The sequence below is a fragment of the Lissotriton helveticus genome, chromosome 9 (genome assembly GCF_964261635.1).
Source record: "Lissotriton helveticus chromosome 9, aLisHel1.1, whole genome shotgun sequence".
In the NCBI taxonomy this organism is placed as follows: Eukaryota; Metazoa; Chordata; class Amphibia; order Caudata; family Salamandridae; genus Lissotriton; species Lissotriton helveticus.
In genome coordinates, this window is record NC_136070.1 from 1,243,743,051 (window position 1) to 1,243,769,424 (window position 26,374).

At 47.9% G+C, this 26,374-nt stretch overlaps 2 protein-coding genes across 21 annotated transcripts in view; one reads left to right on the forward strand and one right to left on the reverse strand.

Annotated features, from left to right (window-relative positions):
- The window catches only part of LOC144782416 (renalase-like), a 916,893-nt gene that overhangs the window by 521,956 nt on the left and 368,563 nt on the right, over positions 1–26,374 (forward strand). The window lies entirely within an intron of this gene.
- The window catches only part of GATA2 (GATA binding protein 2), a 64,024-nt gene continuing 53,127 nt past the window's right edge, over positions 15,478–26,374 (reverse strand). For 2 of the 3 annotated variants that reach the window (XM_078661747.1, XM_078661746.1), the window contains exons 4-6: positions 24,624–24,769; positions 21,380–21,505; positions 15,478–17,645 (exon numbers count right to left, since the gene is read on the reverse strand). In XM_078661747.1, the coding sequence (XP_078517873.1) occupies positions 17,346–17,645; positions 21,380–21,505; positions 24,624–24,769 (572 nt within the window). In that variant the 3' untranslated portion in view covers positions 15,478–17,345. Of the gene's footprint in view, positions 17,646–21,379; positions 21,506–24,623; positions 24,803–26,374 lie in introns of all 3 variants that reach the window. The other variant, XM_078661745.1, reaches the window with a different exon arrangement.

The following is a 26,374-nucleotide window of genomic DNA, read 5'->3' on the forward strand; positions in this document are numbered from 1 at the left end:
CCTAGATACCTAAATAACGGAAGCCCTCCGTGACTACACCGGCCGTACAAGCTCGAGAAAGTCATGGAGGATTCCCACTAAGGACATATACCAAGGATTTGTCCCAATTGATAATGTAGCCTGAATACTTCCGAAAAAGGGCCAGGATATGGAGCACTGAATGCAGCGAGGACCAGGGTTTGGCTAAGTACAAAAGAATGTCATCGGCGTATAGAGATATCCTATCTGACCAATCTGGAGTCCAATTTAATCCACGGATAGACGGATCCCATCTAATCCACACCGCTAAGGGCTCCAGTGCTAACGCAAAGAGCAGCGGTGACAGTGGACAGCCCTGCCTCGTGCCTTTCCCCAATTCAAAAACTGCCGATCTGCCACCGTTGACTGAAATGCGGGCCAAGGGCTTGGTATACAGTAAACGTATTGAGGCCATAAATCGTGGGCCAAATCTGTTTCTCTCCAAGGAGGCAAATAAAAAAGGCCAATCCATCATATCAAACACCATTTTAGCGTCTAAGGACACAATTATCGCGTCCTCCCGTATGGTGGAGGCCCTGCCCAGCACCCTGTGAAGGCGACGGAGATTGAGTGCCGTGTTTTTTGTCTGCATAGAACCGGATTGGTCCGGGTGGATCAACTTATGTAGATGGGGTGACAGGCGAAGGGCCAAAAGCTTAGGTAGGATTTTGACCTCCGGATCAAGAAGGGAGATAGGTCGATCGGAGCCGCATTGGTCTCGGGGTTTTCCTTCTTTATGTATAACTGCACTGTTAGCCATATGTTGTGTCTTAGGCAAGCCCCCCTGCTCTACACTTCATTATACATTCGCAGGAGATATGGAGCTAGGACCTGCGAGGCTGCTTTGTATAATTCGATTGGGAGGCCACTGGGCCCCATGGCCTTTCCAGAGTGCAATACCCCAATTGCTTTGGACACCTCCTCAGGATCAAGCGAGGCATCCAGATCAGACACATCTTGGGGGTCTAAGCGCGGTAGGGGGAGGGTGGAAAGTAAGTCAGCTGCCTCCTTCTGAGTAGAAGTGGTTGTAGGCACATAGAGATGTTTAAAATAGTTGGCAAAAATCTCTGCAATTCCGTCCCGCACTACGTATCTCTCCGTCCGTAGCAAACATTTCAGCAATCCATAGATTGGCCACCTCTCGTTTATCCAACCATGTTATGTTATGTTATTGCTATTTATGTAGCGCAACAGCTGCCCCAGCAAAGGGGCGTCCCGGCGCTGTCAGCAAAGCAACTAACACGGAAGGAAAGCAGGAACTACACAATGGGGAATAGGTATGTGTAAATGGCCTTCCTAAAATGCAAATAGTTTGAATGGCTTCGAATGTGAGTGGGCAGAGAATTCCAAAGAAAGGCTCCCTACTGCGGAAGGCGCGGCCTCCTGCCACACTGGCTTATGGGATCGTATGGACTAACTAGGTTAGCCAGAATACTAGGAGTGTTGGATTTCAGGGCCTTAAAAGTGATACAAAGGGCCTTAAATTCAATTCTGCTGGCCACCGGCAGCCAATGTAGCCGGTGGATTGTGGCTGACATTGAGCAGGACCTGTGCAAGCCAATCAGCATTCTGGCTGCTGCGTTCTGTACTCGTTGTAGCCGAGCAATCTCTGCCTTGTTTGCCCCTAAATACAGGGAACACGCATAATCCAATCTGGACATTATGGCTGCCTGAATGATAATCTGGCGCGTTGGGGGATCAAAAAAACCCAGAAGGGGTCTAAGCCCCCTTAAGAGCCCAAAGCAGGTCCCTGCTACCTTTTTGGTTTGGACTTGATAGCTGAGCTATGAGTCCAACCATACCCCCAGGTTTTTTACAGCTTGCTTAGGAGGGGGGTACTACCCAGACTTTCTGGCCACCAAAGTTAACTCCATAGACCATAGTCCTTTCCCACCAATAACACCTCTGATTTACTAGCATTTAGCTGGAGGCAGTTAGCGGTCATCCACTCAGCGACCACCGCCAGATCGCCCTGAAATTTCAGGGCGTCCCTCTTGGTGTCGCTAGAGAGTGCCACCACCAGCTGAGTGTCGTCGGCGTAGGAGACCATGGTCAGTGCCCTGTTTCTAGCCACCGCGGCCAGCGGTTGGACATTGAGATTGAATAAAAGGGGACTGAGGGAGGAACCTGTGGAACACCTTGTTTAATGGGTTGAATGCCTGAAACAAAAGGGGAAACATTAACCATAAAAGACCTCTCATTAAGGAACGAAGTGAACCACTTCAAGGCCGAGCTGACAATCCCCGCCTCCTCCAGATGTTGTAAGAGAATGGCATGGGACACTGTGTCAGTATTTTACTGGCTTTATCTCCTATTTCATAAACCTATACTGAGTAGATCGATAATGCGCGCGGGCTGCCTCACTAGAAATATCATGGTTTTCCTTCTGCTTCACTGCAAGCCTATGAGAAGTATCTGGGGAGGTGGATGCGATAAGATCACGTTCAAGATTAACCACCTCTAATTCAATATCTTCTAGCCGTTTACATTTTTCCTTTCGAAGGCCCGCCACCGCTGCCACCCCACACCTACGAATCACCGTTTTATACGCCTCCCACAGTGTTACATCTGAGTCGACGGAGCCCTCATTTTCTGCGAAATAGCCTGACGTGGCCTTAATCAACTTATCACTTATGTTCGGAACTTGGAGATACCATGCGTTAAGGGCCATCTCTCGATTTGAGCGGGGAGAAACCCCACCATAATGTGCTAGAATCGGGGAATGATCGGATATGCCCCGTGGTAAAAAAATATATTTTACCCAAAATGGAAGTTGAGAGGCCTGGCAAAACAAATAATACGGGACAGACTCCCATGGACTCCGGAAAAGGTGTATTGTCGATCTAAGGGGTGAAGAGTACGCCACGTGTCAATCAGTCCAATGGCCGCTAAAAAGTCCGATAGCAATTTCCCCTGTGACTCAGGTTGTCAGGATGGTAAACGGTCTATTTCCCCGACTATGGCGGCGTTGCAATCACCTCCCAATATAAGGTCTCCCTCAGGCAAATTTAGCATGTGTGAGCCCAGAGCGGTCAGAGTGGAAGAGTGAAGTTTGGGAGGAATATATAGTGAGGTCACATTGAGGGAACGGCCCTCCCAATCCCCGGATACAGTGACAAATCGTCCATCAGGGTCATGTGTGACTTTCTTAACATGACAGGGAAGGGAGGATCTTGCAAGGATACCCACCTCCCTGAACCCCTGGTATATCCTGCATGAGCAAGTAATTTGTAACCCCAGCAGTTCAGCGCCTTATATGTAGTGCCCGGTATGCGTGTCTCCTGGAGAAGTATAAGGTCTGGGGAGTGTCACTTCAAATATTGCAAGACCCAACCCCTTTTGATCCGATCTCCCAATCCGTTAACATTCAAGATAATCAATATGAGTCGGCCCAGGGGCGTGGAGACTGCAGGTGTGTCGCCCATTATAGTAAAAAAATACAGGAACCCCAATTCCCACTGGGCCCAATGAACCATTTTGCTCAATAAAGCACAATGTATAAACATACAGTCGGAATTCCTGGAAGAATCAGCTACCATCGTATAAATGCACATAATCGACATAGACAGATTACTTAAAAAATAAAATAAACAACAAACAACCCCCTTAATAGAACACCATGAAACCCTCCCCCACCCTGCCTCCATGCAACATGAACTCAGAATTGCCCACCACCCCAATTTGCAGAGTGCTTGGATACCCATAAAGAACCCAATAAGAGGGAAACGCTACCTAACCAACGTACCCCAAGATTCGACCCTCTTTCCCTGGAAGAACAAAATATCTGCCCAGAAGAAAATTCTAAATATCTGACAACTGTAAGTTGGAGTCTACAACACCAAGCTCATCAATGTACCATATCCCAACATTCCTATTCATCTCAAAGATCAATGTCAAATAAACGAAAGTTGTGTGGAAAATACATATTTAAAGACATATGCACTTAAGTCAATATGGAGATAACAGACGATTCTTCTCCATAACGGTTCAGGAGTGTGACCCAGGGACTAAAGCAATGTCTCAACCACTTGCCAAATACTAAAAAATGATTCTCAGCATATAATGGCTGCTATGATACCGGCACCATATGAGTTCAACCAAGCCTCCCTGGAGGACGTTCGGAGTCGTGTGCGTGTTCCCGGGAGGCATCGTCCCGATCCGGAGCAGATCTCCAACAAGTCCCAGGTCTCTTCCGGGGAGTGGAAAAACGACGACTTGCCGTCTGCCTGTACCCGTAGCTTCGCTGGGAAAAGCATGGCATATTTCAAATTGTGTCCTCTGAGAGCGTCTTTGACTTCCAGGATGGAGCGACGTTTCAATAACACCTTATGAGTGAAGTTTGGAAAAAAGGTTATACTGGAATTCTCAAATTTTAAGGGTGGTCCGTTGCTAACAGCCTGGAGGATGACGTCTCGATCCCGAAAATTGAAAATGCGCGCCAGAATAGAACGAGGGGGAGCGCCCGGCTTCGGAGGGTACCCTGTGGGAGCGCTCGACAGAGAAATAGTTTGAGAGGGATCTAGGTTGCAAATGATTTTGGATTAAGTCCTCTGCCCGTTCAGGACCACCTAAAATGCGTATGTTGTTCCTTCCTGCGTGTCCTTCGTAGTCCTTTAGCCGGGCCTCAAGGTCAGTCATCTGGGCTTGTAAGTGCTTTGCTTGACCACCGACTCCAGACATGTGGAGGAGGCCGTGAGTGTAGCAATGGACCCTTCATTTGCCTTGACTCGGCCCCCCATATTCTGGAGATCAGTACGAATCAAATTAACATCAATGGGGACAGTATAAATTTTGAGCTCCAGCTGTGCCCCCTCCATTATGTCCGCTAGTGTCAGGCCTCCATCAGTTGATTGTCGTTTTGTTTCTTCATCCGGTTGCCGCTCCTCAGAATCCTCTGATTTCGAATTGGCATATTTTGATAAATTTTGTAGCGTGGATGACTTGGGTCCCCTCGATGTGGCCATTGTGCCCTACGTCTCCACCCCAAGCAAGGAACGGCAGAGATCAGGCTTGTCAGAAGACACATGAAGTCGACCACAGAGTGGCTGTAAGTTCTTTGGCTCTGGTTTGCATGGTGATGGGTCACATGCGCCTCAAAATGGCGGCCGGCGGAATTTACATCAGGCTCAGCCTGGGCCTCACAGAGCTTTTGCCCCCGGGATAGTACCGCCCCAATAACAGTAGGCAGGAAATGTCGGGGAACGTCATCCTTCGTAGTCGTTGAATGGTGCCCCTCACTCCCTGAAAGTGGAGATCTTCAACCGACTAGAGGGCAAGGGAGGGGGGGGAAGAGTCAGAACCATGATGCTCGGCCGTACTGCCCTCCAAGCGGCCACAGATCTTCGCGCTAGCCCCCAGAACCTGCAGGGGCACAGGATTGTAAAGGTCGTCCCTCAGCTGCCAACCATTAATCCGGCCGTCGAGGCAATGCTCCATGTAGGGTGTTCGACCCAGCGCAGTGATTAGGGCGCCCCAGGCTCAAGCGACCTACCGGCAATCCGGAGCACTTCATGCCGGCTCCCGGCTCAGGAAAATGCGCCCAGGCCACGCCATCCGTCGACAATACGGTCCCGTAGCCGCAGGCGCTCTCCGGGGCCAACGTATTTCAGTGTGCTCCTGGGCCGCGCTCCCTGGCCGCGTGGCGTCTCTGCCAGGTCCGCCCCGTCTCGCTGTCGTAGGATATATTTGGCACTAGCGTCGCCCATCCTACTTGTATGACTGCTCTGTCGGGTCCGTCTATCCCCCTTCAGCTCTTCTAAGGTCCAGCTCACTTCTGGCGTTCCTCAGGGCTCCACTTTGTCTCCCCACCTCTATAATTTGTACATACGCCCCCTTGTGAACTCTCTTAAAAAAATGAAGGTGAACATTTACAAATATACAGACGATGCGCAACTGCTTTTAGTGATGGACAACTCACCGGAATCCATAGTGACCTTCCAAAATACGATGTTATTCATCCACGATTGGATGACTAGTAATCAATTTAAACTCCAACAAGACAGAGATTGTCATAACTAGTAGCAAGCATGACTTGTGGAACTCCACATTCTGGCCAGCCGCAATGGGTACCACTTCCCCCCAGCCTAAAAGATCAGTTGAGAGCCTTGGAGTTCTTATTGATCAAAAACCTCTATGAAACACAAATTAGGGGCAGTGATCTCATCCTGTTTTTTCCAGCTACTAAAAATTTGAAAAATAGGGAAATTCCTTACATTTGATGCTCTTATCTAGGTCATCATCGCTTAGTCATCTCAAGGATAAATTATGCAAATTGACTTTACCTGGGCCTCCCCGAAGGTCTCAACCATAGATCACAATAGGCACAAAATCAGGCAGCCAGTTTAATGTACCAGCAGCCAAGAAAGTGCCTCATCACCCTCCTGATGAGGAAACTACATGGTTGCTGGTAAGACAGTGATCTGATAGAGAAATCTGGCTGCAGATTCCTTACCTTTGAATTTCTAGGCGTCCGGCTGGATCCGGATGATTTTTCTTAGCAGTACCCCTGCACGCCGGTAGGTGGCATCGGTCAACTCCACGTGACATGTTCGTCGTCGTCTCGTCAACATGGCTCTACTCCGGCGTGCTGACGTCAGTACTTTTCACGACTTTCCACACCAGAAGTGCAGAGCCAAGAAATGACTGACCCATGGTGTGTTAAAAAAGAACAGCTAGGGCCTTGAAGGGGAACATCCTTGATACTAAAAACAATTCCGCAGTACGGGGAGGATGGGTTGGTTGGTAAGGAATCCGCAGCAAGATCATGTCTCTATCAGATAAGGTGTTACCAAATGTAAGTAACTTGTTCATCAGATGGAGACATCAGGCCGCAGATTCCTTACCTTTGAACAGATACCCAAGCAATACCTTCCCCAGAGGAGGTACCGCGGAACGTTTTAGACCATAAAATCCTGCTAAACAGAGCAGCCAATCAATCCTTCTCTGGGGATCTGAGAATCCAGGCAATAGTGTCTGGCAGACGTGTGCAGAGATGCCCACGTGGCAGCTTGACAGATATCGGCAATCAAAACCCCACCGCTGGAGGGCTGTGATGGCTGCCCTTGCCCTGTTGGAATGGGCCCTAAGGCCTTCAGGAGCTGCTTCAAGGCGTGAAACTTTTTCATACAGAGGATGACCCAACGAGAGATGGTCCTCTTTCGAACTGCAAGCCCCTTCTTTGCTCCCACGTATCCTATAAAGAGTTGGTCACCCACCTGGAACTCTTTAGTGTAGTCGAGATAGAATGATAAGGCTCTTTTTGGATCCATACGGTGAAGACCCTCCTCTTCCTTGGAAGGATGTGGTGGTGCATAGAAAGGGGGCAAAGTAACTGAATGTCTAAGATGATAGGGAGTTACAACCTTGAGCAAAAAGGATGCCCTAGGTCTCAGCACCACTTTTTCCGGAAAAACCATCAGGTAAGGAGGCTGTGATTGCAGCGCCTGCAGTTCACTCACCCTCCTAGCAGCGGTAATTGCCACTAAGTATGCTGTTTTGATGGTGAGCAACAGTAAAGGGCAGGTGTGCATCTGCTCAAACGGTACGCACATCAAGAAGGTGAGGACCAAATTGAGCTACCATTGTGGCATAAGAAAATGAGAAGGGGGAAACAAGTGGGCTAATCCCTTCAAAAAACCTCTGCACCAGAGGGGACTTAAAAAGTGAAGGCTGATCTGGTAGCCAAAGAAAAGCTGAGAGGGCTAAAAGATAGCCCTTCAAAGTGCCCAATGCAGAACCCTGCTGGGCCAAGGAAAGGATAAACAAAAGGATATCTGCCAGGGAGGAAGACAATGGGTCAATGGACCTTTCTGTACAAAATGTACTAAATTTGTTTCATCGGCAGGCATATACCAATTTCGTGCAGAGACATATGGCTGCCAGAATAACCTCGCAGACTTCAGGAGGGAGGTCAAAAGCTCTTAACTGTCGCTGCTCAATCTCCACGCTAGGAGGCAGAGAGTGGACAGGTTCGGGTGGAGGACCCTTCCCTGCTGCTGCGACAGAAGATCCTCCCGTAGGGGCAACCTGATCGGAGGATCGATGTTCATGTCTAAAAACCTGGGATACTACACTCTCCGTGTCCAGTCTGGAGCCACAAGAATAACTGGTGCCTGGTCTCTCCTTATCTTCTTTAGCACTCTGGACAGGAGTGGTATGAGCAGAAAGGCGTATATGAAGCCTGAGCTCCACTCACAGCGAAAAGCGTCACCGAGCGAGAGCCACCTTGGAAACTCCAATGCACCAAAGTGCTGACATTACGTGTGCTCTTTGGAGGCGAACAGATCTAACCAAGGCTCTCCCCACCGCTGAAAGAGACCTTGTGCCACCTCCTAATGGAGATGCCACTTGTGATTGATATGGAGCTTGGCTTCCACCGAAGACCAGAGTCCTCTGATCTCCACCTCCCCAGATGTCCACCCCATCCTAGAAGGGATGCGTCTGTCACTGCTGTGAGATCTGGGTGGGGAAGGGAGAGGGGTCGGCCCTTGATCCAATCGCAGTGTGTTAGCCACCACTGCAGGTTTTTCGCAGTGCCCTCCGAAATCTGAACCAGGTCCGTGACATTTCCTTGATGCTGTGCACATTGGAACTTCAGGTCCCATTGCAGAGCCTGCAAGTGCCACCGTGCTTTGTTCACTAGCAGGATGCAGGAGGCCATGAAGTCCAACAGCCTCAGAGTCATTCTCACCAAAATCCAGGATAGAGGCTGAAACATTGATGTCATAGCCTGAATATCCCGGACTTCAGGATAAGCCTGAAACTGCACCGTGTCCAGAACCGCTCGAATGAAAGGGAGCATCTGAAAGGGGGTCAGGTGTGACTTCGGCACGTTAATAGTGAACCCCAGCGTAAGCAGGAGGTTCGCCTTAGTCTGGAGGTGGGAGACAACTGTTTGGGACTAGCCTGCCTTCAACAACTATTTGTCGAGATAGGGGAAGACTGGAACCCCTGATCTCCGCAGGTGGGCTCCGACATTATGAAAAACACCCGAGGGGAGTACTGCAAATTGAAAGTGCTCGTGGCCCACCTTAATCCGAAGGTAGCGACGATGGGCAGGCAGGACGGGGATATGAAAATAGGCGGCCTGCAAGTCCAGCGCTACCATCAAGTCTTCGGGGTCCATGGCAGACAGGACACGAGCTACGGTGAGCATCTTGAACTTCTCCTTTTTGAGGAAGTAGTTGAGGGCTCCGAGGTCTAGGATAGGACGAAGGCCTCCATCCTTCTTTGGTACCAGAAAATAGCGAGAATAACAACCACAGCCTATTTCTGGTCCAGGAACCTTCTCTATAGCTCCCTTGGCCAAGAGAGTCTTGACTTCCTCACGGAGCAGAGCAAGGTTAACCTCCATCAGCCAATCATATACTGGAGGCATAGATGGAGGGGTAGTCTTGAAGGGGAGGGAGTAACCCATTTAGACTATTTGCAACACCCACCTGGTGTGTTGTTCTGCCAGTGGTGGAGATGATGGCTTACTCTGCCACTGACTGGCTGTGAATGTTCTTGCGGGATCGTACTAGGAAGGATTTGCGGTTCAGGAGGGGATCATGGCTTGGCTCGACTTCTGGCCTCCCGACTCATGAGGTTGGGGTGAACCGTGTCCATGGCTCTGTGAAGATTGCTGCGCTTGCGGTGCCCGCTGACCAGAATAAGGTTGGCACGGTTGGTTGCCCCTTCCGTAGCCACAAAGAAACGAAAAGTAGATGCCGGCCAAGGAGTTGTGGTGAGGCCCAAGGACTTGGCCATGGCCTGCGAGTCTTTGCAGCGCTCAAGGAAGGCATCCGCTTTGTCTCCGAGGAGACTGGCGCCATTGAAGGGCATGCCCATGAGATTGGCTTGAACTTCCCCCGTTCTCAGCCAGGCGTGGCGATGTATGGCCACTGTTGTGGAAATCGCTCTGCCCCGCGAGTCTGTCGGGCCCAAGCCACATCTGATGACAAACTTTGCTGCCTCTCTCCCATCTGAAATAGCTTGGGAGGGTAGAGCCCGGTCCTCCTCAGAGTCCCTAGGCAGCACCTGCGCCACCGTGTCCCATACTGAATGGGAATAATGGGCCAAAATGCATTCAGTGTTCACCATCCACAGTGCGAGACTGGTGAAAGAAAACATTTTCTTTCCATAACTTTCCAGTCGCTTGGATTCCCTGTCCGGGGGTGCGGAAAGGAACGCACCACAGAAAGTTGAAGCCTGGACCACCAAGGTTTGTGGGGTGGGGTGGGGTGGGCCGTGAGGAAATCGGGGTCGCCCAGGCCAGAGCTATGACGGCCTATTCACAGGAGCCCCTGTGCTGGGTTTGGACCAGGTGCCCAGAAGGATATCCGTTATGGTCTCATTCAAAGACAGTAAGGGTTCCGTGCTGGAGACCCCGGGCTGCAGCAACTCTGTCAAGACGTTAGTCTTGACTGCCACTGTTGGGAGCTAAAGGTCCAGGACCTCTGCTGCCCTACGCACCACCATAGAAAATGATGCCACCTCCTCTATAGCCAGGGTAGGTGGAGACAGCATGCCAGAGTTTGGGGAGGTTTCCAAACCATTGGTATCACCCAGTTCCTCGTACCAGTCCATAATCTTGTGGGTGCAGAATTTCTAAGGGGTCCTTCCCCCCATCCCACTCCTCTTCATCCATCCCTAACCCTTCAGAATAGGGCAGATTGAATGGCATGGATCCGGTCTCGGTGTAGATGGACGCCCGACCGGACTCCATGTCATTGGGAATAAGGATCGGGGAGCCGCCAGTGGGTGGACGCAGCACTAGGAAGGTCGCTGCGGAGTTGCGACAGGCACCGGTCTGGACACTGGAACGGAGGCTGTGGTGGCGGAGGTGCAGGTACGGGACCCATCCATCATCTGAGCCTGAAGGTGCACCAGCAAGGTCAGGCCACCCAAATATGGCGCACATGGCATGGAACTCCTTAAGCTAGACGAGGGTCACTCCCAGACCCCAAAAGGCAGAGAAATACAGAGCCAACAGAGGCACCCGCTCCGCAGAGCGGGACCTCAAACACAGAGTGTCATGAGTTCAGCGTTCCCCCGATCAGTGAGCCATCCGAAGCGGGGGAAATGCAAGAAGAATGGTGGTCCAGTCCCTCAGAGTCAACATCTCCTTTCCTTACAGCCGGTGGACTGGAATGCGGAAACAGATACCGTCTGGTTTCGGAGCCCTCCTGGTGTTGAGGGCTGTACCTTTAAACAGGGCCGGACTGGGAACCAAAACCGGCCCTGGCAAAGTGCTCGGCCGGCCCCCCCGCCCCCCTGGCGGGAGGGGGGCGAGCGCTTTGCCAGGGCCGCTTTTCAGCCGATTTTGTTACTGGGCCGATTTTGCAGCTATGCTGCAAAAACGGCTCTGCGGCCGACCGGGGGATTGCCCGGTGCCCATAACGGCCAGTCCGGGCCTGCCTTTAAACTGCCAAAAGACAGGGAACGCACTGCCTGGACGAGCGCCGTCATGCTACCCGGACCAATCAATGCAATCCGCTGGACTGACACGGAGGAAGAAAAACCCAGAAGGTGCGCAGTTGAGGAGAGCGAGAAAGACGAGCAAGGAGTGAAGGAGAGACCAGGAGAATAACGGCTAACGGTGACCCTAAGCATAGCCGGCGTGAAGCCCGAAGAAGAGCCAGGAGGCCAACGACCCTGCGGATCGCCCAGCCACGCTCCCGGAGGAGCATGGCTCTCCCAGGTACAGGACCGGTTTGTGGGCTGGGTCGGGAGGAAGGAGATGGAGCACGAGTAATTGTTTGTGTAAGTGCGTGTAGCCTCCCGGTTAACCCCACCCACCTGTTTTCACGAGCACTACAACCCCAGAGTGGACATCCTGCACCGGTGTCCCTGCACTTTCCCTTCCCGTTGTATTAGTAAAAGGCTAACAGGCTGGCACATAGTTTTCTTTCTTGTTTTCTTTGTTTTGGTGTGCGAGACTCTCACCTGAGTTGAACGTTAGCCTCTGACCAAAGAAGCTGACGACAGGAGCCCCAGCCTATCAGCAGAAAGACCAGGATAAGAAGTATTATCCCCAGACTGTAAAGACTTTTGAAACTGTCCTCATTGAAACGCTGTGTGTATAGGAAAATAAAGCCATGTTTATCACGACGTGGAGTGGACCTTTTCTCTGACCTCGATCCCGTAGTCCTCTCCCCGTCACACAGAGGTACCTCCACTGTGTTGTGAGATGGGCAGGGTGAAGTTGAAGCACACTTTGACTTGTGTTTTTTGTGGTGCCTCTTACCTGACTTCGACAAAGAGGACTTCGATTCACCGGAGCGATGCTCGGACCTTCCTCTCGACCGAGACCTGGACCGGAATCAAGACCCACAAGGTGACCTCCGCAGTGCCGAACGCTGGGCCACGAGCAGCTTTAGGGACTACTCTCTCAAAGGCTTCGGCGCCTTGGCCCGGTAGTCGAAGCACGACTTTGAGTCGTGGTCACGCTCCAGGCACCAGAGACCCACTAAGTTGGGGTCTGTGAACAACATGGCGCGGTGACAGGCGGCACATGGCTTGAACCCTGAGGTCTTCATGATTGACATCCTACACACCAAAAAAAGTCCACAAAAAGGTTGAAAAAAAGTCTTGTCAAAAATTGACAGGGGGGTACCTCTCTTCACGGATCGGCGCTGGCTGGTGCGGAAAGAAAAGAACTGATGTCAGCGCGCCGGAGTGGCGGTTAAGTTGACGAACACAACGCTGACAACGTCACGCAGAGTCAACCGACACCACCTACCAGCGCGCAGGGGTACTGCTAAGGAAAATCTTCCAGATCCAGCCTGACGCCTGTAAATTCAAAGGTAAGGAATCTGCGGCTAGTTCATATAACTACCAGATAAGGCAATATAACTACCAGATAAGGCGTTGCCAAAGGTAAGCAACTTGTCCAACTGTATTAAAGACTGGATGCATAATTTTTAAATCTCTCTACAAGTCCTATGATGACGTCAGTAAAGCTAAGTACAGGAGTGCAATCGGGCACTACCATGTGGAGATTAAAGCCTCTCAATCTTCCTATTTTTCAACCAAAAGTGAGCAATCCGCCAATTCGCCTAAGGAGATCTTTCGGATTCTCAAGGACATTACAGAGCCCAAGCCTGCTGATCCTGTTTTAGAAGCGTCAGCTGAGCGTAGCAATGATTTGGCACTCTTCTTTCAAAAAAAGATTCTATCTATCTGTTCCGCCTTTCCTGATGGCCCAGTCATTGAGGAGTCCTTGGGACGTGAGATATATCTAATGCAGTTGAAAGGAACCCTCTCGGCGGTTCCTGAGCTTACTACAAGTCTTCTTCTAGATATTCAAAGGGAGTAAAATCAAGTTCCCCCTTGGACCCTCCCCCCATTAATGTTTTGTTTCAAGGTTCTAACAGTAGTTTTCCCACTCTGGTGGATCTGCTGAATCATTTCTCCCACCAGCTGACAGGTTCCTCCATAATGGAAGCATGCGGTGGTCAAGCCCCTTTTTAAAAAGTCAGGGTTAGAGACTCATTGCCTGAGTAACTATAGGACAATCTCCCTATTACCAGATTTATTTAAGCTCCTGGAAAAGCATGTCGAGTATCATCTTTCTGCCTTGCTTGAGTCCAACGAGTCTTTCCTGGCTGTGGTCGAGGGTCAGCAGCCATTCTATTAAACCTAGGTGAGTCCGACACAGCAGAAAATGCCACACTTATCTATAGGATATCAGGTGTCATTAGCCGTGCCCTGAAATGGCTTTCCTCCTTCTTGAAGGACAGAACTTTCTACGGTCTTGACCACTCCTGATACTCTGTCTTCCCCAGAGTTGTGGTTCATCGCAGGGGGCATCCCTTAGTCCCACCCTTATTAATCTTTATATGTGACCCGTTGCTGACATTGTCCGTTGCTTCGGGTTGTCAGTGGTCTCTTATGCCAATGTCATCCAGTTGGTGATATCTATTTCTCCGGAAGGTGTTTGGGCTTTACCGTTAAAGGACCTTGGTCATTTTACGTGGGATAATCTTTATATTTTAGGAAAGTATAATTTGGGGGTGGGTGATCATAATATGTCTGGTCTCACTATGGTCCCACATCCGCGGAACTAGGGGCTATCCCACAAGATGGCAATCCTTGGGGACAGGTGTGGGACGGTTTGGACCTCTTTTTATTTTTTGCAGCCATTGGTTGCTGGGCGATTGGCAACATGACAGGTTAAATAATAGGCAGCTTTTACAGATCTCCACAACACTGCCCCCAACGAAGCAACCCGTTGCCTCCTGCTTCTGGCCCAGGAGAATTCATTTCCCTGCTCTTCCATCCCCTTAGGTAGTCCACCTAGGTTTCGATCGTCTGGCGACCATGCAGAGCCGGGTTCAGAGGTTGGGCGAGGCAGCAGTTGTTTTATACCACAAAACAGGTAGACAACCTTGGAATCTGGAGTATAAATGCAGGCAAATTCATGTTTGAATTTGTTTTTGAAACCTTTAGCACAAGCTGGGGCAGCAGGACTGCAGTCTCTAGTGAGGGCCTTGAGACATTCGCTACAGCGTTTGTCGGAAGACTTCCAGGGTACTCTATTATACGCCCCTTGGGATACGGATACTGGGGGATGGTTCAGGAAACCAAGGTATTGCCCGGTTGCTCAGGCCATCTCCCAACTGGTAACAGAATGGGTCCTTTTTTTATTTTATTGAGTTGCCCTTGGCATGTTTATTAGGGAGACAAGATTTCATGCTGGTCCAAGCTTTCCTTCATCTTAAAGGAACCGGTGAGTTCACCTTGTGAAGGACAATTATGGTGGGACTCACGGGTTTTCCCTTGGCCGAAGCCAATTGAAATAGTGAATTTAGGAGATTTCATATATTCGTTTTTTATTACAATGCCATTGTCCATAATATAAATAATGTGAATTGAATTTTAATGGTGTGTTTATAGTCTGTTAAAAAGCTCGGCCTAAGAACGGTATGTTTTCGAATGCAAGAAGGATGACTGGTTAGTCTTTGGTCATTTTGTGTGGGATAATCTTTATAAATCTATATATTTTGGGAGAGTATAATTGTGGGTGGTGATAGCAATCTGTCTGATCTCGCTAAGTTCCCCCATCTGTATGTCAAGCAAACATTTACCGCTGCTTAAGGGGGAAAAGTAGCACTGCTTCAACCCCTTTACCATTTAAGATACCCGTCAGTCCAGAACAGCGGCAGGGCATATGGCCTGAATTAGCTCTTACAGTACTCACTTTATGTGATACTGCCTCATTCTCATGGAGAGAAAATGCGTGCATAACGGCCCATCCACTTAAATGTACAAGCACATAAAAAGCAAACAGTGTCTGCCCCCATCCCCCCACCACCACCAATAAAATCAATGTTTTCAATGCAGATACCTGCTCCTTTCCATGACACTCAAAAGCAGTAAATACAAGGCTGGGGAGACATTAATATGTTTTGTTTTGCAGACTTTTTGTAAGCACATACATTATTAATGCTGTATTATCGTCCAAAAGGATGCCAAAAGTTCTGACAAAAGTTATTTATTATTCTTAGCAATGTTCACCTTCAAGGAATATGAGAATAGCATACACTTTTTACAGACAATATATAAACATGTTGTACACAATAAAAAATAATTTAGTTCACTAATCAAAATAAACAAGCCAAAATTAAAATACTGCAGAATTTTGCGGGTACAGCTACAAAATAATTTAAGTTTGGACGGCGGCTGCCTATATACTGCAGTGACTGACAATATATTGCACTTTGTCATTTTAAGTCAGGAAATCATTCCCTCCCTAAAGTAGTTGTGATAATGTACAACTGTACCATGTTGAGAGATTCAAAGAAAAGTATGTGTTTTTTTTTACTAAAATATAATTAAACTTGTTATATTTCCTCTTCAGCGCGGGTCCCTTTTCCACGCTACTTTACAAAGTACAGTTATGCCACACACACCAGAAAACTTCTTAGTACGCAATGAATTTTTGTATGCAATTTTTGAAATATATTTAGACAGTGAACATACATGAAAACCGGTGTGCTTTCTAATGAAAATTCTGATTGAGAAACCACGGGCTTGGTTCAAAGCTTGTCACAAACATTAGACTTATCCTGTGTATATTATCAACTGCTCGTTGCTGTAGGGCTTTCCATCAGAAAATGCATTGCTCAGTACGTACATCACATGTTATAATTACTGGAACTTCATCTGGACGGTGATTATCGACTAATAAGTGAATATATTACACATAGTATCTGCAATATCTTTCTTATTAACCGTTATTTAGAAGACTGTAGTTCTGTAGTGCGAGGCAAAATGGTTAAAAAAAATGTGCTATGAGGAAATCAATGGGAAACGCGTTGTGTTTTTTGGGTTGTCTGCAGCTTATCACTGCGTTTGATGTTGAAAGTAATAAATGAGGTTATTTTGGTATGTTTCCCTTTCCCCAACCATTTTTTCACCTTCTTGTCCTTCCTTATTTCCATGTGGCAAAACAGTATGACCTGTCCACAGTCGCAAGTTCTGAAATTCTGCAGCCATGTGCAAAAGAGCTAGCCCAAACTTCGACATCTTAGAAGTCGTTAAACCTATCCAAAATGGAAAGCACAATCTGGAACTTATCTTGACATAAATTAGTATTTTTTGTGTGTTGTCAACTTTTTTTATTTTCAACTGGGTGGCATACTTTTGTTTATACGGTTCTAGATGTAAATTAAAGGTCAATGTCCAAATAAAGCACAACTTCGGTCCAGATACAATCACTAGTACAGTTATATTACACTATATATTATTTTCATAGCAGGTGTTTAAAAATATTAAATTAAGGGGCTGTATGGTGTTCAGCTAGAACTCTAGCTGACTTGAGAAAGAATTCCCGTTGTAAAATAGCATAAAGCATGCAGGTCAGAAGGAAATGGGGCTCTTTACAAGAGCAAGAGCAAAATAAATAATTACTCCTCTTTTTAAAATTAAGCTTTATAAATGTTATAAAGTTGTCCTTTTGCAAACAATGGTCCACAATAGAAATCCAGCAAAGGCTACCACTGGGCCTGTGCTGCTCTTGGAGGCGGCCAATAGATTTACAATATTCACAGTAACAAAAAAAAGAAAGAAACACGAGGTTCGTCTTTTGACACTTTGGGTTTAGGTTGACCAATAAGTGTGAAACAAGTGAATCTTTCTTCTTTCTTCAGTCCTCGGGTGCTGAATTCCAAACAGACCCAAACTTAGTCAGCTTGCCACATACCAGTTGGCTTATATGCGACTATCCCATGGATGTCAGATCCCTTCTCAATTCTCAGTATGGCAGAATGGCTCGTTCCATGGTGCTGTTTCTGGCAGTACCCTGTCTGCTTCAGTCCACTGGGTAGGCATGTCAATTATCAAAACTATCCCATGGCTGTAACCATGCTGGAGTGATGCGGATGTCCAAAAGATATGCTGGAAGATGGATGAATGGGAGTGGGTGTCTGCAGAATGTGTCCCGAGTGGCTAAAAGGAGCAAGGTGTCCCATGGGAGCAATGTGACCAGCCAGGGCCGCAGCACTGAAGGGTGAAGATTTCTCCTGCATGCATTTGGACAGTTCCTCAAAGCACTCTGAGCCTTTCTTGCATTTTTTGGATTTATTGGACATCTTCCTGTTCCTGGTCTGGATGCCCTCCTTTTTCATCGTCAGAGGCCTGTTCACCTGCAAGAAATAAGAAAATCAGGCTCATGCAGACAGAAGTTAACCTACATAAAAATGTTCATACATTTTGGGTACGCACTGTTGACTTCATTTTTTCAGAATGACGAATCTTTAAATTTTGGTGTGGAACTTTATTGTATTTGTAGCTTGGTCTGAAATTCTTTTTTCGTAAAGATTCGAATGATCTCATCCCATGGCAGGTTCCCAAAGATTTATAAAAGCTCCTATTTCAACGTTAATTTCATCTGTAGTTTGATTCTCATTTCCTAAATGTACTGTGGTGTAGTCAGTTCTCAAACATTTGCTGAAGTTGCTTCAGTCAGATGTCCGTAAATCCTGCCCTTACATTACCGTTATCATTTAGCTTGCGTAAACCACTGTTTATCCCTTGTTTAACATCCGTTGGTTTTATTGTGGGTTTACTATATAATATTGACACTTTCTACTCTTTGCATCTTGGATCCTTTCGCAGAACACTGTCTACCCCATAGCTACAGTTTATTCAACAGAAAATAACTAAAGATAATAAATTAAACAAATATCCGAAAAAAAGCTGCCACGGGCACTATTTATATGGCCCAAACACCTCTCTTAACATAAACCTAGCCAAATACACGAGAGCTTTCCAACCCATGACATAGTGTCATAGAAACTCTAGGCACTCGACCCAGGCATGCACATGGAAACTATTTGAAAAGGAGTGCTGTGCCATAAGAATTAACCAGAGATGGGTGTTAGGCACTATGGTACTCATTGGAGGTGGCCTGTGAGTGGTTTGAGGTCCAGGGGCTTTTAGTGCTCCCTTACATTTTGTCAATAGTGATATTTTTATAGAAACAAACATTTGGTATATTAGTTCTGTATATAAGATGGAGGTTTGGGTGGACGAATTATTTAAGGGGAATAGTGGCTGCCATGGTTTCACTAATTAATGCATATCAATAATTTGGGGGACTTGTGTATCCCTAAATATGCCTCTGAGTGGAATCTTCCAAGTGCATCTGTGTAAAATACCATCGGCAGGTACGCATATGGAACAGCATGCATTAAAGTATACACGCTGGTTTTATGTGTAGCATATGTACATTTTGGGACAGGAGGTACATGGCCCTCAGTATGCTCCTAGCCTGTATTGGATTTTAGTGATGAAAACAAGTGGAAATATCATCAGGTATTAAAGTAAATAATATCGACTGAATGTGTTATTCTTGAGGTGGCTCTTAATAGTGGGGAAAAACAGAGTTGTGAGTTTTTGTCTGTAGGCATTATTACGGCACGGCAAGTTATTTCTTGCCTTTTTGAAGGAAAACATGAAGATATTTATGTGTGCCTAACTAATAAACTCCAGGTCGGCACAGCCTGTCTACAGCAGCTCCTTAGGGATTATTAACACCCTCTTTGGGATGCTGAGATTAGTTTAGCCAATCAGAATGCAGATGCTAACCACAGCTGTTGGCTCTCATGAAACACACAAACTGCTGGTCTACTTATCTTTCTGTAAGATGAGACAAACCAGTTTTAATGGACTTCATTGCCTTGAATATACAGCAGCATTACTTTATAGAGCACATGCCCCCCTCCCGCCCCAACAGGGCTTCAAAGCTGTAAAAAAATCTGCATGCTACAGAAACCATTAAGCAGGGCCTAACAAGTTAGAAAGGCAAGGTCTTCAACTGTTTCCGAAATATCTCTGCTCTTGAAGCTCTGGCTCAAATGCAGTAGTAGAGAATTCCAGAGTTTAGGTGCCAGGAACCGGCCCCAACCCTGGCACGATGAAGCTCTAGCCTCAGATTGAATGTTAAGGTCTTGGGCGGGAAGTATGGCTGAATCAGAAGATAAAGGGGCCCACAGTTAGCAACTGCTTGGTATGTCAAGAAGAGGGTTTGGAATGGAATGCTTGCTCAGGGAAGACCCATTATATATAATGACAAAGTGACGCTTTGGAATATCTCCAGTAAATCGTACTGCAGTGTTTTGAAGGATTTGAAGTTGCCTTAATGATTCTTTTGTAATGCCCAAATACAGAGCATCATTGTAATCCTAGCCAGATGTTATGATGGGCGAGACCACGGTGTTTTGGGTGGAGGTCCGAAGAGCCCATATAATTTCTCCTGATATTTTATTCAAGCATAGGTGCTGGAAGTAAATATCCATGCTGGATTTCCGAAGGTGAATGAGCAATAAATGTGCCTTTAAAGTGTGTTTTTTTTATCTGGTCACATTTTCTGTGCGGTTGAAAGAGAGGTCAAATGCCAGACTATATCGACTGACAAAACGCTGCTTATTCCTTTTTCACATGGAGATGGGTGTTTACTTTTCTTTCTCTGACTTCAGGGTTAGAGGATTTTGTAATGTGAACGATCTGGCAATCTTGCTGGGATACAGGGAGTGTGAAAAGTAAGGATGTTATTTTTTTTCACGCAACAAAATGTAAATACCTGTAAATCAATTGTACACATTTTTGAAACATCAGCAGTTAGGAAAGCACACCTGAAGTGTGATGGAAGCAAATATGTAGTAGGACCAAAACTAGTGAAGACCCTTTACTTGGGATGAGTAAAAGATAACCATTTGTTGAAACCAGATTTTTACACAATATTGTATGTGATCTATATAGTTCTATCAGTAAAACTGCATCGGTGCAACGTTTGCAGCCTTATCAATGGAAAGCATGATGTCGGTAATGACAGTGTGCTGTATCACATGATGATTTTAATAACCTACTCTTCATAATGCAGCCCGTGCTCCATACCACACCTTGACCAGTCTCCTGAATGGACGAGGCTCATTCGCTACACTTGTCTTTTATGAAACGCGTGGGTTGTTCGCGGTGCCTATGGCTTCACTGCTGCGACATTGTTGGCAGCACCCGCACCATGACATTCGTTTCGGCACCACTGATCTTAAGAGACGCAATTGGACATGTTTTTACATGCTAGCGCTTACTTATATGGCAATATGGGGCTCTCGTTTTGAGTCATTCACCATGTATCACAAATACATCGCCAGTATGATAGCTCGGTGGGTTCTTTATATGCTGCCAAACTCTGTGTGCACTTTACAGGCCACGGGTTTCTAGCCTAGAGCAGTGACTTAAGAAATAACTGCTGCTTTGCGGGGCCGTAAAATGCGTTCCCTTAAATTGGCCAATGATGTATCTTGCAAGCTACAAGGCTAATAAGCCACAAGACCGTAGCAGCAGGCGCTACACATTAAAATGTATCATACTACAATTACATTGCTTGAATATATCGGCATTCGCGTTCTGCATTGGATTTGTTTTTATTCTTTTGTGGTTTTAAAGTCTGCTTCGTGTTACAACGCTCACATCCCCAAATGTTATACCCTCCCCATTTTGTTGGTATGGCTCAAATATTGCGTGGGCTGTTGCCAGTTAGCTTTCCCTGCGCATATCTTGTGGGTTTTACAGGCTTCGAGTAGGACCCTCGCAGTTGTGTATTTTTAAATGATGTCCAGCAGCCAGGGAGGTCGCCTTATTGGACCAGCTGTAGAAGCCAAGCGAATGCCTTGTGGTGTCACTGAAGGCCGCATCACTCTGCCGGAGAAGAATGGCTTCGGCTCTCAGGGGGCAGGGAACAGAAACTGAAACCAATACCGTCTGGTGAACGCCACGCCGCTCCGAGGCCTGGTGGATGCGCGCCCCTCCTCCCAGCTGTTAATGCCCCTTTACCCAGGGCATGCCCCTCCGAGCCAACCGCCGCAGTCATACTCACGTTGTGCAGTTTATAGTACAGGCCGCAGGCGTTGCACACTGGGTCCCCGTTCGCATTGCGTCGCCATAACGTTGTGGTGGTTGTCTGGCAGTTGGCACAACATGTCCCCGCTCTTCTGGCAGCCGACTACAAAAATAAACAAATAGCAAGCATTTAAAAATACAGCCTACAACCAGGTGGACAACAGTGCAATTCATAGACTGTTTAAAGAGAATGAAGAGAGATGGGGGCGCTGGGGGCTCTGTGTGAGGGTGCTGGGGCAGGGAGAAAGGAGGCTTTCATGCAGATAATATTTGAGAGCGGCGACGTGGCTTGCAGTGTTCTCAGAACTGGTTGTGGTGACGTGTAAAGGTGTAAATAGGGAACAACACTCTTCGCAGCAGTGCCCACGTGTTGGGTGCTTCTAGCAAAATGTCTGGCCGCTTCAGAAAAAATACTCTTCTCCGGGTTTGAACAGTAAATTACTCTCAGCCCCGAGAAAACATTACATTGTAAAATGGGAGGGGTGCAAGTATCCCTGAATATGCGATGGTTCGAAAATGTTGCAAACGCCCTAGGTATCGAACCCCAAAACGCCGGTACCCTTGCAGGCTTCCCTGGGATACAAAAAGGCATGGTCTTTGCCTTAGTAGGTGAAGGGGGCGGGGGACCTCTCATTGAAAATAAGAGCCACACAGCACGTTTTTCAAAAGCCCCTGTGCACAAGCACGCTAGGGTTCATGCCCCTGCCACGCAGGACAGGAGCTGGCTGTTTACATTTCTCCACCGGGTTCTGTGCGCAGCCTGACTGCTCGGGCTCAGGCGCTTCTGTGTTACAGTTGCTGTTTCTTTTGCTTTCCAGCCCAGAAAGCTTTTGGGCCTGGGAGCCGATACGGTTACACTCTTAGTTGAGCGTTTTTAGACGTGTCGGTCACATTCCTCAAGTACAGCCAGTCATTAAGCAGGGCCGCTAAAGTCGAAATTATGACTCATGGCAAAAATCCCCCTGATTCGTTCCCAAAAAAAATGAACGGCAACCCGTTGTCCCGCACCCCCACCTCCCAGACTGCTGCATTTTAAACTGGCCCCAGCTTAAATGGAAACACAAATATATTTATTATTCCTAGCATGGTAAGCTTTATTTGTAGTGTATTAGAAATGTTAAAACAACCGGCATTAGCTGGCATGCCTGGCTTGGAGGAAAGAAAAAACTCTAAACCTTTTCGGGTCCGGAAACAGAAACACAAAGTCTCCTTATCTTTGCAGCGCAGATATCCGGATAGGAAACTCCTAGGGCGGCCTCCGAAAGGGCACAGGCAACCAGAAGGTTTGCAATGAAAACACTGGCCGAGGTGACTCCATGGAAAACGAGCTTTCAAAGGAAGGGAGCCGAGCCGGCAGTGCGAGGAGGCAGCACAACTCGGCTCCATCGCGCACACTGCACACTTGGAACGGCTCCCTGCCCTCGAGAAAGAAACCACACAAAATGGATGGATGTTGGGTCGGTGGGTGACTTCTTGACCCGTGGTCTCTGTAGCGACTAGGTTAACCCTTTCAGTAGCAGGGCTCCCAGAGGGGTCAAGTTGTACTGTCTTTTTCTCCTCCACCCCCGGATAGATATGGAAAACGTTGCTCACCCAATGGGGCGAGCGCGTCCATTTCTTCCTATTTGTGCATAATTATGGCATGTTAATAATGGACAGTATTTCAGTTTATAACTTGATAGCATGAGTTGTGTGTGTACTTGTGGGTTTGTGTCTTGTGCGTAGTAGAATCGGACACTACGATTTAGTGTCCAGTTTAATAAATGATGCCAAAGTCAGGCAAACCCTGGGATATTTGAATGTATGTGTTTGCGTGGGCCTATGTGCCACTGTGTGGGTGAGTGTGAGAAAGGATGCGTGTGTGCATATAGATAGCTAGGGCGCTGCCTATCCCCAAGTGTGAATGATCGACAGCTGTCAGATGCATCCCGGACATGGACAATCTGCTAGCAAGAGAGAGCGCGCGTTCTTCAGGCGGAGGTTTCAAGTACCAACCAGGGCGTGTTAACCACCGTGGGTGGGGAATGTGGAAAGCGCTGCAGGCCGCGGTGTGACCTCGGCGTGACACCGATGCCAGGAACACTTCCACTGCCTTCCAGCGGTAGGGCAGCGCTGCAGAGTGTGCACACTCCTCCCTGCGCCGAGAAAGCAGCTCCCGAATACCAGGAGTGAGCGCACGAGTGTGCACACTCCTCCCTGCGCCGAGAAAGCAGCTCACGAATACCAGGAGTGAGCGCACGAGTGTGCACACTCCTCTCTGCGCCGAGGAAGCAGCTCCCGAATACCAGCAGTGATTGCACGAGTGTGCACACTCCTCCCTGCGCCGAGAAAGCAGCTCACGAATACCAGCAGTGAATGCACGAGTGTGCACACTCCTCCCTGCGCCGAGAAAGCAGCTCCCGAATACCAGGAGTGAGCGCACGAGTGTGCACACTCCTCCCTGCGCCGAGAAAGCAGCTCACGAATACCAGGAGTGAGCGCACGAGTGTGCACACTCCTCTCTGCGCCGAGGAAGCAGCTCCCGAATACCAGCAGTGAATGCACGAGTGTGCACACTCCTCCCTGCGCCGAGAAAGCAACTCACGAATACCAACAGTGAATGCACGAGTGTGCACACTCCTTCCTGCGTCGAGAAAGCAGCTCACGAATACCAACAGTGAATGCACGAGTGTGCACACTCCTCCCTGCGCCGAGAAAGCAGCTCTCGCATACCAGCAGTGAGTGCACGTGTGCATACCAGCAGTGACAGCACGAGTGTGCACCACCCACCCCGCCCCCCACCCCACGCGCCGAGAAAGCAGCTCTCGAATACCAGCAGTGAGTAGGCTTGTGTGCACACACCCTCTCTTGGGCAAGAACAGCCCATTCCTTTTATCTGTCCAAACTGGGCTGAAGAGACGTGCAAAGCCGGTGTAAACCTCATACCACCAACAACAAAAACACATCACTCTCTGGTCTCCTCCAGTGTAAAAGCACAACATGCACACGCAGCAATTGTGTTATATGTTCAGAAACAGACAGTGTCTCTGGCATTGCACACACTAATCACAGAGCGAATCCTAAGTGCACAAGACAGAGTGCGCTGCGCTGACAGAATGCAAGCCCTTGAGGTGATAGACGACACTTGTAGTGACAGCAGAATGAGAAGTGAAAAGCAGACACCTTGAGACAGGCCTGGCAGTAGTGTAGCAATATACAAGCATTCAGTGAGTGTCACCTACCAGTCTTCGCTTTGGTTTAATGAGAGGTCGGTTTTGACCATTCATTTTGTGGTAGAGGCCACAGGCGTTACACAGATAGTGACCGGTGCCGTCTCTTCGCCAGAGAGGGGTGGCCGTCGCTCCGCAGTTCACACACTCTCTGCCTTCTAAATGGAAACACGAAGAAACCGGGTTTCTTTCTTTAAAACAAATTCACAAAATCGTTTTGCGGTGTCCTTCAGGCAGGAGGGTTAATATACAGTTTAGACAACAACAAAAGCACGATATAAGTAAGACAGTTACACAACCATGCATTGACATGTGAGGTGACATTTTAATTGAAAACAATTTAGAATATGCATTGTCATGCCTTCTTAGACAATATATCGGCGTCATCTACCACAAAAGAAGAGTTATTTGAGAGAAAATGTGTGCACAGTTAAAAAATATATATATTTCAGTGTTGCAATAGTTTATTTTTACTTCAACGTATCAACTAGAAGCAGGGCCTGGTTTTATATAAAATAGCCGGGCACTAAGTCTCTGCTGTGCTACCCCAGTGCTGCGGCTTTCCTGCCAGGTGATCACTGTTTAAAAAAATCCTAATGGGTAAACTATAGATTACACGTAAATCTGTTACTGGTGCGGCATCGCGCTACTGAAGGAAAACATACTGCAGTTTTGACAACACATACAACGACCAGTTCAGAGTTGTTTGGGATTTTGCAAAAAGAACCAGTAATGGCCCTGCCAGTCAAACTTCGACCAGAGTACGGATGTAATTCTTTCGGGCTGTGTGTTTATTCTTTTGTGCTGCTTTTTCGACGTGCGGACTTCCAAGACCTATTGATGCTTTCATTTTACACCGCCTTGTTTGTAGTGGGATGGGTGGTGCACAAAGCCTGTGTGCGCGCGCCAGTGCTTGTCAAATCCTGCATTACTCTACGTGCGTGCGCGAGAGAGGCCCAGAACAGAGAAAGGGTACATGTTCCGGATGGCGAGTTTCCCCACTCCCGCCACTTATTCCATTACCCTGCTAATGAATCAATGTATGTCCTCGAAGGGTGTCGGGCGGGGCAGAGGTCAGGGGTGGCACAGAAGCAGAGTTTCACCAGCTGAGGCTCGGGCTCGGATGAAGCCGCTACCACATCCTCAGCGTCGGACCTTCAATAACACGAGCCCGGTCACGAGCTCCTCTCCTCTCTTAGCCCCTGCTCGGAGGTCTTCTGATAAACCCCCAACCCCCGCACCCCTGTCACCTGACCTCTGTTAACAGCCCGGTGCGAAACGACCACCTTCGACCTTCGTCGTGTTAACAAAGGTGCAAAGTCCAGAGCTGCAGCATTGAGTTTTAAGAGCGCTAAAACGCCAGAACGCATCTGCCAGTCGCCCTGGCCGCCCACCTCAATCAGTTTCAAACAAATTCCACACGTAGTTTAGTGTGCGGACGTATTCAAACACTGCCTGCCCTCTCCTAAAAGTATTGTGCATGATGTGAAACATATCAGGAGTGGCTACTTACTGAAACTATCTGCAGTTTCACAAAAGTCTTAATCGCACAAGAGGGACTAAATGAAGTGTGTTTATTGTTTATGCGGCCTGGGGTACAATTGGAGCTTTTTTAATGTTAGGAGAGAAATGCAACGACCCTGCACAGGTCTCGGAAATTCACTATTAGACCAAATCTGCGTAGATCACCTGCCAGAGTGCCCGGGGTGTTGGCACATTGATGCTTTCCAATGCAGACCTCGCAGCCGGGGATAAGATACAGA